Below are 16,296 nucleotides of genomic sequence, written 5' to 3'. Positions count from 1 at the left end.
TATTATGGTCATTATTTGAAATATTGCAACTAGATTTTTGTTGCAATACCAACATAATCAATTGGTTTATGTCTGATCATAAGTGTCACATAATTATCATAGGTTATGTTTGGGTGGGCATTCTTATATATATATATATATTATCAGAACATCATATAGTTGTTGAGTGTGTCTTATACTCTTATTTTATTAATCTACACTTATTGAATTTTGAGGGTGACAATAAGTTTTGAAATGGTAGATGGAGAGGCGAAATAATATGGCAACAAATGAATGGTTTTTGTGGGAACAAAGAAGGCGTTTGGCTGCAACTCAAGTTATTTGTTTGGTTGTGTATTGGCTTTTACGAAAAAAGTTTCAAAGGAGAAACTATGTTAATCGACTCACTGGACAATCAAGTTTTAAAAGAGAAATGGTACGAAATGAACTTATGAACCAACTTAGGACAAATCAAAGATGTCTTGATATAACTCGAATGGGATCGGAGGCTTTCCAAAATTTATGTGAGATTCTTAAAAGGGATGCTAGTCTTAAGGCAACCAAAACTGCATCAGTTGAAGAACAAGTTGCAAAATTTCTTCACATATTATCACACAATGTGAGGAATCGCACGATTCAATTTTTTTTTCGTCGCTCCGGTAAGACTACAAGTCGCCATTTCCATAGTGTGTTAAGGTCAATAATCTCGTTAGAAGAAAAATTTCTCCGACAGCCTGATGATTTAGAAGTCCCTCCGGAGATACTTAGCAATAGTGGGTTCTATCCATACTTCAAGGTAAATAGATCATTTTATTTTAAAACTTTTATACATATGTTGATATAAAAAATTTATAAAATAAATTTATATCAGAATTGTGTGGGTACGATTGATGGAACACATGTTCGTGTGAGAGTACCTACTGAAGACGCTCCAAGATATCGTGGTCGAACGAATTTTCCAACCACAAATGTGTTGGCTGCTTGTTCATTTGACTTGAGATTCACATATGTCTTGCCTGGATGGGAAGGGACTGTATCAGACTCGAGAGTAATTAAGAGTGCATTTGAAAGAAAGGATAAGTTGAGAATCTCTAAAGGTAATTTCCATATAAAATTTATAAAATATTATTTTCTGATTTATAGTTATTCAATGATAACAACTTTTATTCTTAATAGGTAAATATTATCTTGTTGATGGTGGATATATGCTACGAGGTGTACTTATCACGCCTTATAGAGGTGTTCGATATCACTTAAAAGAATTTGCTTCACGTCGACCTGAAAATCCTCGGGAATTGTTTAACTTACGACATGCGTCGTTACGTAATGCGATCGAGAGAGCATTTGGTGTATTAAAGAAACGATTTCCAATTATAGGAAGCACAATTGAGCCCACTTACTCGATCGAAACACAAACAGAGATTATCCTTGCATGTTGCATTCTGCATAATTATTTAATGGGCGTTGATCTTGATGAAAGACATATTGATGAAGTAGATCGGGAGCTCTTAAACCAAGTTGAAGTTCAAGTTGAAAATGAAGATGAAGATACAGATGATGATCGAACTCCAAGGGATATTGCTGAAGGAGAACATATAAGGGACACCATTGCAATGAACATGTGGAATTACTATGTAGCAAATCAAATGTGACTAATGTTATGTGTGTTATAAGTCTAAATCTTTTGCTTGTTTGATCAATGCTTAAAACCTTAGTTTTATTTATTTTCTTTTATGACAAGTACTTAGTCTTTACTACTTTATTGGTAGCTCAAGTTTTATTTGATGATATATTGTTAAAGAAGAAAAAGCATTGTCGATATCTTATATTACTCATGTTAATTTGTTTGTCATGATGTTATTAAATTTTTTTTTTTTTGTTGGTCACACTCTATTTTGAAATTTTACATTGGATTCTACTCATTTGCTAATTTGTTATGTAGATAAGAAAATGAGTAACACAACAAACAAAAATGAAGGGAGCAAGAAAGATAGATTTGTTTGGACGCAACAAATGGAAGATGCATTCATTGATGTGCTGTATTACCAATATATTAAAGGGAATAGGGTTGATGGAACTTTTACTAGTAAAGCATATGATGAAATGGTTAAAAAATTGTGTGCAAAACTTGAAATGGATTTTATCAAAGATAGGATTAAGAATCGATTAAAGACTATAAAGACTCATTTCAATGAGTGGTATGACCTGTTTAAGAATGGATTGAGCGGATTTGCTTGGAGTCGCGAGACAAAGATGTGGAGTGCGGAGCCAGAGGTTTGGAATTCATTGATTGAGGTATTATTATTTTTTTTTTTTAATTTGGAGTTATTTTTATTATTAAAGTATGTTTAAGGCCTAATTCATATGGGTACTCTTGAAATGTTTTTTCTATGTTGTTCTAGTGTCATTGTTTTACTCAAAGTATGTTTAATCTATGATAATTTTAATTTCTTCTTTCATGTACCTTCAATTTTGGAGTTATTTCTACTTCAAACACTATGAAATGTTTAACATATATATATATTTTTATATGCTTGTAATAGGCAAAACCGCAAGCGAAGAAATGAAGAACTACATCTATTAACAACTATGATAAGTTGCTAGAGTTGTTTGCGAAAGATAGAGCGACTGGTGATGAGGCTGCAACTGCTAAGGAGAAACGTTTTCAATGGGCTAGCTCAACCAATGACGAGTTACTGGGAAGTATTGATGGTATTGATCAGCTAGTAGCAAAAAATGAGATGACTTTGGAAAATGCTGAGCGTGTGGCTGATGAGATTGAAAGGACAATGTCCTCTAAGGCAACTTCTATTGCATCTTCAAGTGCAAAAGGAAAGAGGAAACGGTCTTCACGTGGTGTCTCTAATGATACCCAAGACATAGCAAATGCAATTTCGTCTATTGCAGAATCTATTAAAGAGGGAAATGTTCTTTATGGAAAATATAATCGTAAAGTGCATTCGGAGGAGGAAATCTATAATGAGTTGGAATCAATTGGACTTGAGCCATTTTTAATTAATGATGCTTACTTTTATCTCGCTAACCATCCTGATCAAACGAGGATATTCCTTGGTGTTCTAGTTGCAAAGCGTAAGAATATTTTGGAGAAAATGATGTATGGTTCAACATGATGCTGATTGATGATGGGTAGTCTTTCTTTTTGTTGGGTATGGGTTCCTTTTTTGAGAAACACTTCTGGGAATGCTATGAATTCCTTTTTTTTTGGTGAAACTTTGTGATGCTATATTATGGAAGAAGTATGTATTGGAACCTTTTACAATGATGTAAATCTAGGAACTTGATTATGATGTAATTATTATTATCTACTCTTTTGGTTATGGAATTTTATAATGATTATACTTTTGGTCTCTTGGTTCTATTTAGCAGGTGATGTTTGTGTTTATTGAGGTTCCTTTTGTTAGTTCCGTAGCACTCATTTTTCATTGAAATTGGAGTTGTGTTAGTGGATTATCAAAGCAGAGCGAAATAGGAAACTATGCTTCGAATTACAGCATATACTACTGATTTCTCTACTTCTTATTGATGTGGTGTATATAGTTATGGGAAGTCTTTGGTGCTGGAGAGCATTGTTGGGCATGATTTTCAACCCAGTGTTGTTGATGGAACAGGTACGTGAAAGGTCTTTCACTCTACTACTCTCTCCCTGATTTTTTATTTCGTTAAGTATTGACCATTGGGTTTTTCCCTTTTCAAACCAGGTCTCAAATATGAGTACAAACCAGTTATAAAAGTGTCCAACATCCAGAGATCCAGTAAAACATCCATTGTTGCTAGTATGGGCATACAGAATATCTACTGTAAGTATGCTGCAATATCAGAACCTGCTCGATTTGTAACTTCGTACATTCATTTTGGGCTTTCTTGTATGAATGCAGTTCAGTCCTACCATGATTATTTAATCAGGTGATAGCAAAGATTTCATTGAATGATCGTATTTCTTTATATGTGTGCCTTGAGTCTAAAACAGGCTTTTTAGGCTTACTGTCATATTTTTAGAGGTTCATAAAAATTTTGCTCAATAATGTGACGGCTTCTTTTTCTTCAGCATTAAAGATATTGAAGGTTGGCTCTGGAATGGTATGTGTTAATGGGTTGTAGCTTTTTTGTCGTAAAACCATTTGAATAATTCTAGAAGAAATGAAGTTCTTCTTTCAAATTTTAGGTGAATTCCATGCCAGTTTCAAGGTTTCCAGGATCGGAGAAAACTAAGGAGGCTTCTGTTGGTCGACGAATTGTCAAGGTATGTGTCAATTGAGTAGAGTATGATGTTTGCCTCTTTTATACTGTATTTGTATTTTGTACCACAAAATGCTTTATAGATGACAAGTTTGGCATTGCTAAAATGGAAACAAAACTCCAAATTACGAATTAACTCACTTGAATTCATCGTTGATCATGAAGCAGACAGCTAGAAGTGGAGAATCCAGTATGAACTCCCCCTCAACACGACGAACCAAAAGTGTTACGTTGGATCCATACAAAGCCAAAATGGAAAACAGAACTGCAAAGTTTGGATCTGGTAAGAAAATTTTCTATCAATGGAGATTGGTTTTTTCACAAAAACTGAAGATTCTTTTTTCTGTTTCCAAATAGAATTTTGCATTAAATGGATGCGAATGTTACAGGTCAAAGCTCGATGGTGTTCAAGAAATTTGGTTTTGAGGACTCTTGTACTCATGCCATTAGCTCTACACCATCCCCTAAATCTTCTTCGGTTTCTTTCACTGGCACCAACAATTTAACAATTTCTTGTTCTTCACCTGGAACGCCTGGTGGTGGTTCATCTTCTAAATCTTCCTCGAACTCTTTGAGAAGAAAAACATATTCCAGAAAAACTAAAATGGATGTATCTGTTTTAACCTCCAATACTCCTTCAAGATACTCAGCAAGAAGCAAAATCAGGTCGGAAAATCCTAGTTCTCTCTCAACGCATTATAAATCCATTTCCTCTTGCACATCTCTTGCTAGCTCTATGGATGGTTGCTCCTCAGAATCATCATCATCGGCTTCCACTACCAATCAAAGATCTAGCAATTCAAAGTCTATTCTTAATACTACTAGTAGAGGGCCACTACAATTGTAGAATCACACTCGTGATCAATCCTCTCTTCATGAAGGAAGTCAATCCATTGTTTGTGTTCAAAACGCTTCAAGGGGAACTAATATTGTTGCTGCAACATCAACAAGGGATTTCAAACCTTTAAGGCTTCGATTGCCATCACCGAAGATTGGGTTGCTCTTACTCCCATTGTTATGACAATTCCCTTGAAAGTAGAAGCCCGCTCTCTCTTCCCACAACTCTTGCGTTTTTACCTAGCACAAGGACTCCATTGGTAGAGAAGAATTCTGTTTGCAATGGAGGTGGGGTGTTTGGTGGTTTAACAGAATCAATGACAGAAAAGGCGGTGGAGAAGGCGTCAACTTTCCCCTCTTTAAATAGCACTCAGAAGGAGAATAGCTGAGCCTTCTGAGCTCAATACAGGACTTTAGAGATTGGACTAATGAATATGGACACGCATTGGAGATTGGATATGGGAAAACTTTGAGATTGCATGTACTCTAATCGATTGGAGTGGAATATTAAACAAAATAGGTCATTTCTTGAAATAAAAATCTGTACTTTCATGATTTATTTGGAAATGCAATGAAAATGGCATAAACATCAGAAGGATTTTAAACTTTTATAGTCCAAATTGATGACTTTTCTATGTGTTTTGAGTTGTAATTGTTCTATATTTCACATATTTTCATTTTGATTGTGAATTTGTGAGATTGGGTATGTGCATTAGCTGTGCAAAAGTCCACTCATATGGTGGATTTGTAGTTTGATTAAAGCTCAAGTAAACTCTATTTTTATTATTATTATTTTTGTACAAAATTCAAAATGAAAAAGGTAGTCAACCCCAATTATGAAAAATCAATTCAATATATTGATGCTATACTTAAATTTCAGATTGACCAACTCCATTATGTTATTGTTAGCAAATACCACTATTTTTTGTTTTGTAACTTCCTAATCAAATTCGGACCCAAACCTCGTATGAAATTCAGCTCTTTCTTTTCAATTTAAACCCTATAAAATTTCATAAATCTTTTATACCCCGGTTAAACTCTCAACCTCCACTTTTTTTTTTTAAAGGTCTCTCAACCTCTTGAGCAGTAGGGATCTTACCAACCAAAAACCCTATAAAATTTAATAAATCTTCTACTGCTCTTAAATAGGATATTATCATTATTTTGATTGGCATACAAATGAGGTTCAAATCCAACGGTTTTGTTAAGGTTCACTTCATTAAAGACAACAAAACCCAAAAATAAATTTAAAAAATGAAGACCTCTCCTTGAATCCTTTTTGTAGTCTAAATATGCCATTGAATGAAGTATATCACTTTTCCATTAAAACGTGAAGTTTTTGCCTCCATGACCAAGAGTTGTGAGCGACTTTACTTTGGACATGATATAACCTTTACTTCAATGAGACCCGGTAGCTTATAAGTAACAAAACCATCCATAACAACATAATAAATCAAATATGATGATCGTGGATTTGAAAGCAAAAGAAAAGAAATGATAATTGTTTGCCAAAATCACTCTTTGTAATTGTCTACCAAAATCACTATCTAGAAGTGCAACATCTCCATCAAGATGACATAATTGTCAAGGAAAAAGAAATCAATATGGCATAGCAAATCAAGAGGTAAAGATAAGTTTTCCCAACAAAACCTAAGACCTGGGCTTCTTCTTTTTCTCTTTGAAGAGAGTAAGAAGGGACACTCCGGATACCTTCACAACCTTGAATCTGACCCCAGGAATATCTCTGACGGCATGCCCTTTCCGTCCAAACCCTGTAATCAGCACTTCATCCTGCAAACATCAAATGCTCAAATAAAGTTATGCAAAGAGAGAAAATAATACGTGATTTTAGAAACATAAAGCCTCAAACAAACTTCACTTGAATCAACCCTGAAATTCAATTTTCAAATAAAGTTATCCTTTGTTTAAAGATAAAACTGCATGCAGCATGCCACAAGGGAATAATAAATTTGTCAAGGTTTATAAAGCAATCCTGGTAGACACGATATGGACAAATGGAAAGGGAATTCATTCAATTTCAAGGACTCACCTATATGGAAAAGTACTTTATTAAGCAATTAAAGAAGATCTACACTAGTTTTCTCGAAGATTTACATTCTCCTCAATATAGTTTAAGCAACCATCATTGGGTACAAATGTAGCGATCTTCTTCCCATTCTTAATCAGCTGCACACGAGCACATTTTCTGATGGCAGAGTTCGGCTGCTTAGCCTCAATACCACTGCATAAATTAGTTAAGTGTTGTTGAGTTTTCCAATATTGATTTGAAAAGAGAGATGAATGTGGCATTTGCTACCAAACTGAGCCTTAGAACCGAATCTTGGGACAAAAATGTTGTTGTATATTTAAATCTCAAAATTTATCTTTTAAAATATAAAAAGGGCATAATAATAAATTTATTATTATCTTTTATTTTTCCAAACATGATTATTATCCTTCCCTTTTTTTTTCTTCGTTAATCAACCAAAACACGATTGTGAATAAAATAATATTATATATCATTTATATATATTATATTTGTACATGGTAAAACAAAATTGAATTCAGGAACTTGTTTACTTCAGTTGGCGCTTAGCGGGCAATGACAAGGCGAGTCTGGGTGAGATGGCTTCACCACAGTTCCATGGACGGCCATGGAGAGGATTTTTGCCCCTATAATAAAGCTTTGATTACCTTTTTTTGAATAACCAGAGAAGAAAGAAAAGTGTCCCAACTACGCCATAATTAGTGTTCGTTCGGTTGCTTCTTTTGATTCAAAATCATATTTTTTCTTTGTTTATGCAAGGGATTTCATTACCGAACAAGAAGAAATAGCAGTTGATGATGAGGAGGAAGCAGACGACGACGACGATGAGATGATGACAATGACGACGAGGGGTCCTCTTTTCCAACCTCGGTGAGTCATACCTCTCTCTTCTGTTTATTATAATTTTATTCTTCGTCTGCTCACCGAAATCTGAGAATCAATTTCCTTTTCTTTGATGAAATGGAAAGAAAGAAAGAAAGAAAAAGATCGAACCCAAGTTTTCGTCCAAGTCGAAACCCTATATTTTCGAATTCTCATTTAGGGTATTCAATTGTTTCGGTGGTTTCGAATGAATGCAAATCGAAACTGGGCCTCAGATAAAACCTGCAAGTAGAAAATTTAAAAATTATTTAATGTGAAAACTCTCTTATTTATTTATTTATTGATCGATTGGAATTGAAATCCTTGTAGAGAGACCTTTCCTGTTTCGTACTGTAGAAGGAAAACCCTCGAAGTTCATTGCGATAATAGCCAGATTAATCGACACTTAGCTGTTCCTAAGAGCGATAGCTCAAAGTCGCCTGAACTCTGTTTCAATCGGCTACAGCTCACTGACCAGGAATGTTACGGATTGCTGAGGAGAAATTTTGGCCGATTTGCTGCCCGTGAAGCTGTACTGGATGAAGAATATTGGGTTGGTTTTTGCTCTTTATTTCCTATGATATGAATGATGTAATTTAATTCTTCACTTCTTTTCTGAAAGTACTTTAGTGTTGTATTTCTTGTTTCTGTGTCTCAATAATTCACATGGCAGACAGCAGCGTGGCTGCGAGCTGAAGCTCATTGGGAATCTTTATTGTATATGCGGTTAGTTCTGTTTAAATTATGAATACTTTCATTGTTTCTTCAAAGGCTTCCTTTAAGTGCATGAATTTGGAATCTCTTAGTCCAATCTTTTGATCATTACAATTTTATCATCTTCAGGCACATTGATAGTTATAAAAGGAAGTATGCTGAACAGGTGAGTTGTGGTACAGTGCATTCCTAACAATCTATAATTGGTGATGATCTCATAACAATTTAACTCATGAGTATGAAGATGCTTAACTGTTTGGGGGTTAATAATATAAGAGTGTCTCTTTGGAAAACAATGTTATATGAGTGTCTCTTTGTTGCCTTCATAAGTTGTTGATCTCTGGAAACCATTGTTATTCCATTAAACTCATTTACATTTCTATTTCGAGCTGCTTGAGCAGTGTCTTGTGGAAAACTGCCATTTATTTATCCTTGTGCACCATCGAGGCCTAACTTGCCTCCAGAGATGTTGCATTTGTTGCGTAATTATTCCTCTTAGCTTAAGTCGAGGCCTAACTTGCCTCTAGAGATTTTGCATTTGTGGCGTAATTATTCCTCGTAGCTTAAGTTTAATCCTTTGGCTCGTATGCTTAAATTTACAATGGAACTACCAATTTTCCATTTCTTAACAAAAAAGAAAAAAAAAAAAATTCCAATCTAAAGGACATTCTGTCTACTTGTAGCAGACTGTGATTAAGCATCCATGATAACATTTTGGACATAATCAACACACTGTGTAACAATTCATTTTGTCAAATTTCTTTTTGCAACATACTGCAAGGAACTTTAAGTTAACTACAAAAGATGTCATCCTTTTTATTTTTTTCTAATATACTTATTACTTACTACTGCTTTCAAAATTTGACATGAGCCACCAACCAGCCTGAAACAATTGGGCTTTGGGTTGGGCAAATAATCAATAATACGAGGTCTCAAGGACCTTAAATATGTAATTTTTGTTGATGGTCCACAAGTCAATCATTTGAGTATTAGTCAAATTTGTGATGATACTTTCCGGATAATACCCAAAAGAATTGTTGTAATACTGTAGTCAAACATGAACAAATTTATTTATTTTAGGATTTAATTGGAACACATTATTTATACCTTTCTATGTCTTTTAAGCGTACGATAATTGGGGCAAGAAGGGAGGGAAGAGAAAAAAAGAGAGGATTTTCATGGTTTAATCATATTAAGCTTTTTCTTATGTTTTGGATGATCATAAAGAGAGGAACTTAAAACCCATTATTTTTCTACTGTGCGATCTTGACTAAAGTGTGAAACTTCAATGTCTGCATCAATTTGAGTTTTCTGCTTGTCATGCCTACTTTGTTTTGAAAGAAAGAAAAATCAACTTTTCTGAATCAAGAGGGGTCTGGATAGACTTCTAAACTCAGTAAGTTGGACCAAAATTAATAACTGGCAATCTTAGGGTTAGAATCTGGAGTTGAGCTAAATATTATCTTGTAATTTTTCTTTTCCATGTAAAAAATTGTTGCTGTCTTGTGTGGTTTAATTTGTACTTTACTTTTATTAATCTGGCAAAATTTAATCAAAGGGTGAAGTGAAATTGAAGAATTTAAATCAGAGAGACTCAGTGCTCCTGTAGGTCAAGTTAACAAGTTACTTGTCAAACTAAAAATCTTCCATAGCCAAACTCTCAGTCTGCAGATTCAACTGGGTTGGGCTTAGGGTTTGCTGAGTCAAAGCTAACCAGAATTTAGTCTGACAGGGACCCACCTAAATCTATCCCATTATCTCTGCTCAACAACTATTTAAGTTGATTAAGTTGACTTTTGTGTACTTCGATGCACTTGGACAAGCATCATAAACATATTTTAGGTTCCCTGGCCCTTGTCGGGGAAGGCTTTCCATTTGTAGGGAGATGTTTTGTCAGTTTTAGTGTTCTCTCTCACTCCCTGTGTGGGTGAAGGTTTCCTGCAAGTGGGTCCGGTCCAATCTCCATTCCCTGTAACAAAAGATAAAAAAGGAGCTCGTGAAGTTCACTTTCACATAATAAGATCTTATCAGGAATAAGTTTTCTGGTGATCTTGATTGGAATTCGCACCAAAAAAGCAATTCCTCTTGGTCTTGATGTTTGTGTCTGTGGTGCATATGGCAGGAGTTTTATGCTTTGAAGCGACGATGTAGCGGGCAGGATGGAAATTCATTGAAGTGCTTCTGTTTTGTTGCAGTACGTCTAAAACTCCTAAATGAGCCTTTTCTTTCTTTCCCTCTTTTTATCCAACCCATGCTTTGAAATTACTATTACTTGCAAAAGTTTATTGGTTCTTTTGTTGTGAATATAATGCCTTACGGACTTCTTGTCATTCATCCAATAAATTACTGTTCATCTTATGAAGATATGCTTTCTTTCAAACTACCACAATACCTATTTTGTTTTTGTTGCCAAATTTGTAATTAATGGAAAGTAGAAGCTATTATTATGTTTAATGTTTAAACTCGGGCAGCTCTTTTTGCAATGCATCTAATCAGTGGTGGAGCCAGAAATTGAGTTCAGTGGGGGCAACCCCCGTTAACTATAATACGATTAGAAATTTTGAACCAAAATAATAATGCAGGGCAGCCTATTTTGCAAGTTCTAGGATTGGACTGTAAGCGAAAGGTGGTCTCTAAGCTGTTGAAGTAGGGAACGAGGGGCTAGGACTTCTTAAACAATGATTTAGAAGCATTTCGTTCAGATTTTGATGATTAGAAGTTCCTGCGGAAAGTTTCTGCAGATTAAGAAAGTACAGAGAAACAAAAAGTACCTACTGCATGAGTGCTTGACAGAGATCTACAGTCACGTCAATTGAAGAATTCCACACTTGTTGCATTACCAAGACAGACCATTCATTAAACTATAATATTGTTGTACATTAAGGGGTCATATGTAGATGCTAGAAGACCTAAAGACACAAACCAACCTTCTAAAACTTTCCCTCCTCAATTCTATTAATGATGTGTTCGATTGCAATCCCAACTTGAATTAAAGCTTATCAATAGTATCCAATACCTTTGAAGGTTCACGATTATAGCCCATGGAACTAATAGAAATTGTCTCCAGTTTCATTCATTTTACCATGGTTATCATAGGCTCAATGTGTATTAAGGCATCAAAGGTCTTTTGAGTCTAAGCACAAGTTAAACCATGGGAAGCAAGCCCGCTCGAAGTAATGAGAAAGCAATATAATTGTTTTAATTATCCTTTAAATAAGAAATATGCAACGCAAGCTCGTTAAGATCATCAATTTGATAGATTAGCTAAACCAAAGTACATTTATCCTTTCCATTTGCATAAGAATTTAGTTAAGTCAATGTAGAATGAAATAATTCAAAATATGCAACACAAAACAGGTCAAAATTTTATTATAAGTTGATCTTTTGGCATATCAACTAAGTGAGTTAGGTGAATCAACATGTATATGCATTTTCAATATTCATCACCACCATCACCATCATCATCATCATCATCATCGTCACCATCACCATCCTTGCCTTAATCCCATATGAAATGGGGTCACATGAGTTATCTTTTTCCATTCTTTTCTATTACAAGCAATCTCCTGTCTAATATATAAGGGCTTGCTTGGTTAAGTTTTATGAGAACAATTTTCTATTTCCTAAGAAGTGAAAATCAGAAAAATTGAAAAAAAATCTAATTGGTTAACAATTTTTGAAAATTATTTTCTAGATAGCTCATTTAAAAAAAATGATTGTTTTTAAAGAACTGTCTTTTATAGTTGATGTGAACTCGGAGGTGCAACAAAATAGATGTATAAAATGTGGCAATTGAGAACACGAACTTTTAAATTTATAAAAGCCACTACACAACTATATGTGAGTATAGCGAGTAGGGATCGTCCACTGGGATTATAGGCTTGGAATGAATTTAGTATCAATAAGCGTGAGATTGAAAAGATGTTGATTGGTTGATTAAACTAATGATGAAATTCAATTAAATGTAAATTGTACTTATCCAAAAAAAAAAAAAAAATTAAATGTAAATTGCAAATGAGATTATATGGAAAGAGATTAGAGTAATGTGATGGTGTGAGGGACTTAGGGCATGGATTTCACTACTAAACTCATGGAATTGCATCAAATGCCTTCAACCAATGGGGAAAAACAAGTTGGAATGCAAATGTGGCTATAAGCACACATCAATGATCAATTAGATAATACAATTACAATTAATAAGCATGAACTATCAAATTCAAGTATGAATTGTCTACCTAACTACCATTAATCTAAGATGTAGAACAAACCATCAAGACTAAGCATAATTCATCAAACTAAGAGCAATTGTATCCAGCAAGAACAATGCATGGCCATCATTAAGCACAATTTTAAAAAGTACTCAATGTAGAGATCAATCCTCAATCAACTACACATAAGACATCATATAACCAATTAGAGGATTAATAGGAAGAATTATCAATATAAACCTTGGTACAACCAAGTTAGAATTCACAAGACCAAGTAAACACTTATACAACTTATAATTCCCCAAATTAGAAGACAAAAGATACAATTGCACAAGCTTATGGCTCATCCAAGCCCTAAGTGATGATTTAGCCAGACATAGAGGTGATGGATGTGATCTTCATGGCCTCAATTCCCATCTCCATGCTTGGCTTCATCTTCTTCTTCAGGGAGAAACCCCAATTGTAGATCTAGAATTCCCCCCAATTCAATCCTCACTCCCCTCCTCAAGTTGTAGATCTTAATCCTCACTCCCTTCCTCAAGTTGTAGATCTTAAACTCCTTTTATAGTGGACTCTTCAAAGCCAAAAATGAGTCAAATCCTGTACATTCAAGTCAGGAAATCTCGCGCACCATGGCTCCTTCCAATTGAAGCTCGAAAAACGAACTTTAAAATGAATCTGCCCGATGCACGATCTATCCTATTTTTCCCACGATCGATCGTACACTCTGCTTTGACTTTTGATGCTTTCCTTCTTCGCTGCAGTTTGGTTGACTTAAAAAAGACTTTAATGTATTAGAATGGATCCTTTTTCGATATAACAACCTGAAAACGACAATAAAGCAAATAAGTACTAATCAATGAATAAAGATAGGACTAAAGTGCTAACAATTGTAAGAATAAAGGCCGAAATGTGCATATTTCGGCACTCATCAATAGTTCTCTAAAAACATTTGTTTAGTACTCTCTTGTAGCCCAGTATATAACGGCACTTAGGGTTTGTAGTGGGATTGAGAGACACTGAAAATCGCAAAAAAGTGAATGAGAGCTAGGGTTTGCAGGTAGAAACTTTTAATCTCCCGTTTTCGTATACCGGATCTTCACCGCGGACGTAGAAACAACTTGTGTCGAACCATGCTAAACTTTTGTGTTCTTTGTGTGGAGTGTTTATTGTGTTATTGGTTCGTTGCGTTTGTCGTAACAAACTATTATCAGAGCTTTCGGTTTGAATCAAGGATGGCAACCAAGTTTCTGGAAATCGGGACCTTTATCGGAAGAAACGATTTCAACTTGTGGCAGGTTACGATGCAGGCTCTGTTGGTTCAACATGGGTTATCCAAGGAGCTGAAGGGGAAGGATGCACTACCAGAAAATATTAAGGACAAATATGAGGTTATGGAGAAAGCACACAGTGCAATTTTTTTGTGCTTGAGTAACGAGGTTTTGTGAGAAGTTTCTGGAGAGACTACGCCGGATGGGCTATGGAACAAGTTGGAGGCTTGGTATATGATGAAATCTCTTGCGAACTGCTTGTATATAAAGAAGCGGTTCTTCACTTTTTAGATGCACAAAGGTTTGTCTCTGGAAGACCATCTTGACGAGGTAAACGACATCATCATGGACTTGAATAATATTGATGTCAAGATAGAGCACGAGGATCAAGCTATTATTTTGTTGTGTTCTTTACCACCCTCGTATGAAAACTTTGTCGATATGACGATGGCAGAACAGGTTTGTCCATGAAAGATGTGAAAACAGCTTTGAATTCTAAGGAGTTGCAAAGAAGAGCATTGGAGGGCAATACAGAAAGTTCGGTAGAGGGGTTGGTTGTTAGAGGGAGAACAAATCAAAATGGAGGGTTTGGTAGCAAAGGTCATTCTAAGTTTATGAACAAAATGAATGTGTTGAGATGCTACACCTGTCAGAAAAGACTGTTGAAAGCCTAAGAAGGGAAAGGGAAAATCCTTTAAAGCTGATAGTGTGGCTATTGTAGAGGGTAACAATTCAGATGGTGGTAACGTTCTTACGATTTTTGTCGGTGGCTCTAGCGATGTGTGGATTCTTGATTTGGTTGCTCATATCACGTTTGTCCAAACAGGGACTGGTTTATCTCATCATTCCATTGATGGGGAATGATGTGCCGTGCAAGGTTGTAAGAATTGGTATAATTCGACTCAAGATGGATGACGGTATAGTGAGGACAGGACTTGTGTCAGGCATATAGAACTGAAGAAGAATTTAATTTCCCTGGGTACGCCAAATTCTTTTGGGTGCACTTATAAGGTTGGAGGTGGAGTTATCAACAGGCTAGTGGCCTAGCGGTATCAGTTTCTTACTTCCCAAAGGGAGATCATGGGTTCAAGTCTCAGAAGAGGCATGTGTGTGTGAGTACCAATTATGAAAAGAAAAAAAATATCTATTATCCATTTTTACTAATAAAAAAGAAAAAGAAAAAGAAAAAGGTTGGAGGAGGAGTCATTTAGGTTCAAGGGGTGCTCTTGTGGTGATAAAGGGACTGACTGAAGAAGCATGGTTTATATGCTCTGCAGGCTAACACAGTCACGGGTTTAGTTGTTGTTCGTCCTCGGATCCGGATTTAGATACTACTAGATTGTGACATATGTGGCTTGGGCATATGAGTGAGAGGGGGATGGATGTTCTGAGTAAGCAGGGTTTGCTTGATAGTCTAAAAATCGAGAAGCTAAATTTTTGTGAGCATTGTGTCTTCAGGAAGCAGTGTAGAATGAAGTTTAGTACGGGAGTTCACAGGACCAATTATAGCCATTGTGATCTTTGGGGTCCCTCTTAGATTGCTTCACATTGTGGTGGTAGATATATGATTATGACATTGATTGATGACTTTTCTCGAAAAATTTGGGGTTATATTCGTAAGCACCAGAATGAGGCTCTTGTCGCATTCAAGCCATGCAAGATCTTGATTGAGAAGTAGATTGAAAACAGGTCAACTGCTTGAGTACAAACAACGGCTTGGAATTTTGTGATGGAGAATTTAATGAGTTATGCAGACTCATGGGATTGTGAGACCCTGCACAATGAGGAAGACTTTGCAGCATAATGGAGTTGAAGAACAGATGAATGTAACAATGTTGGAGAGGGCACAATGTATGTTGTCCAATGTTGGGTTAGACGAAGTGTTCTGGGTTGAAGCTGTTTTTACGGCTAGTTTCTTAGTGAACCGGTGTCCATCGATAGCTATAGACTATAAGACTTCTAAGGAGGTATAGTATGGTTCTCCTGCTAGTTAAGCAATATGAGAATATTTGGGTGTCCTGCGTATACTCATGTTAATGAGGGGAAGCTTGAACCGAGGGCTAAGAAATGCATATTTCTTGGTTATTAGCCTGGGGTCGAGTAGTGTTATTAAAGGCGCTAG

General features: G+C 35.6%; 3 protein-coding genes across 5 annotated transcripts in view; 2 read left to right on the top strand and 1 right to left on the bottom strand.

Annotated features, from left to right (window-relative positions):
- The first annotated feature begins 475 nt into the window (after nt 1-475).
- LOC132270539 (uncharacterized) lies at nt 476-1,631 on the top strand. Its single transcript, XM_059771715.1, has 3 exons — nt 476-775; nt 851-1,076; nt 1,156-1,631. Exons 1-3 carry the CDS (start codon nt 476-478, stop codon nt 1,629-1,631), a joined length of 1,002 nt encoding a protein of 333 aa, XP_059627698.1.
- A 4,943-nt stretch (nt 1,632-6,574) lies between these two features.
- LOC132270538 (small ribosomal subunit protein uS12y-like) lies at nt 6,575-7,816 on the bottom strand. The gene is made up of 3 exons (XM_059771714.1): nt 7,812-7,816; nt 7,189-7,315; nt 6,575-6,864 (listed from the first exon to the last, which is right to left on the bottom strand). Exons 1-3 carry the CDS (start codon nt 7,814-7,816, stop codon nt 6,724-6,726), a joined length of 273 nt encoding a protein of 90 aa, XP_059627697.1. The 3' UTR covers nt 6,575-6,723.
- The window catches only part of LOC132268230 (GCN5-related N-acetyltransferase 6, chloroplastic-like), a 29,805-nt gene continuing 21,203 nt past the window's right edge, over nt 7,695-16,296 (top strand). Inside the window, exons 1-5 of one of the 3 annotated variants that reach the window (XM_059769042.1) lie at nt 7,695-7,990; nt 8,312-8,534; nt 8,655-8,707; nt 8,825-8,861; nt 10,818-10,889. In XM_059769042.1, the coding sequence (XP_059625025.1) occupies nt 7,950-7,990; nt 8,312-8,534; nt 8,655-8,707; nt 8,825-8,861; nt 10,818-10,889 (426 nt within the window). In that variant the 5' untranslated portion in view covers nt 7,695-7,949. The remainder of the gene's footprint in view (nt 7,991-8,311; nt 8,535-8,654; nt 8,708-8,824; nt 8,862-10,817; nt 10,890-16,296) is intronic. The other 2 variants (XM_059769041.1, XM_059769043.1) reach the window with 2 other exon arrangements.

The sequence above is a fragment of the Cornus florida genome, unplaced genomic scaffold, assembly GCF_030987335.1.
Source record: "Cornus florida cultivar Cherokee Brave unplaced genomic scaffold, ASM3098733v1 CherokeeBrave_3.0.0_Hap2_Chr08, whole genome shotgun sequence".
NCBI lineage: Eukaryota > Viridiplantae > Streptophyta > Magnoliopsida > Cornales > Cornaceae > Cornus > Cornus florida.
Note: the sequence above shows the minus strand (reverse complement) of the source record. Positions and strands in the feature narration are given on the sequence as shown.

Excerpts from the sequence above, each read along its gene's own strand:
- LOC132270538 (XM_059771714.1), bottom strand. Across the intron at positions 6,865-7,188 it reads TAAACTATATTGAGGAGAAT|GATGAAGTGCTGATTACAGG; the intron begins GTAAATCTTCGA and ends TGATGTTTGCAG.
- LOC132270539 (XM_059771715.1), top strand. The coding sequence starts at position 476 with ATGGGATCGGAGGCTTTCCAAAATTTATGTGAGATTCTTAAAAGGGAT. Across the intron at positions 776-850 it reads GGTTCTATCCATACTTCAAG|AATTGTGTGGGTACGATTGA; the intron begins GTAAATAGATCA and ends AATTTATATCAG. Across the intron at positions 1,077-1,155 it reads TAAGTTGAGAATCTCTAAAG|GTAAATATTATCTTGTTGAT; the intron begins GTAATTTCCATA and ends TATTCTTAATAG.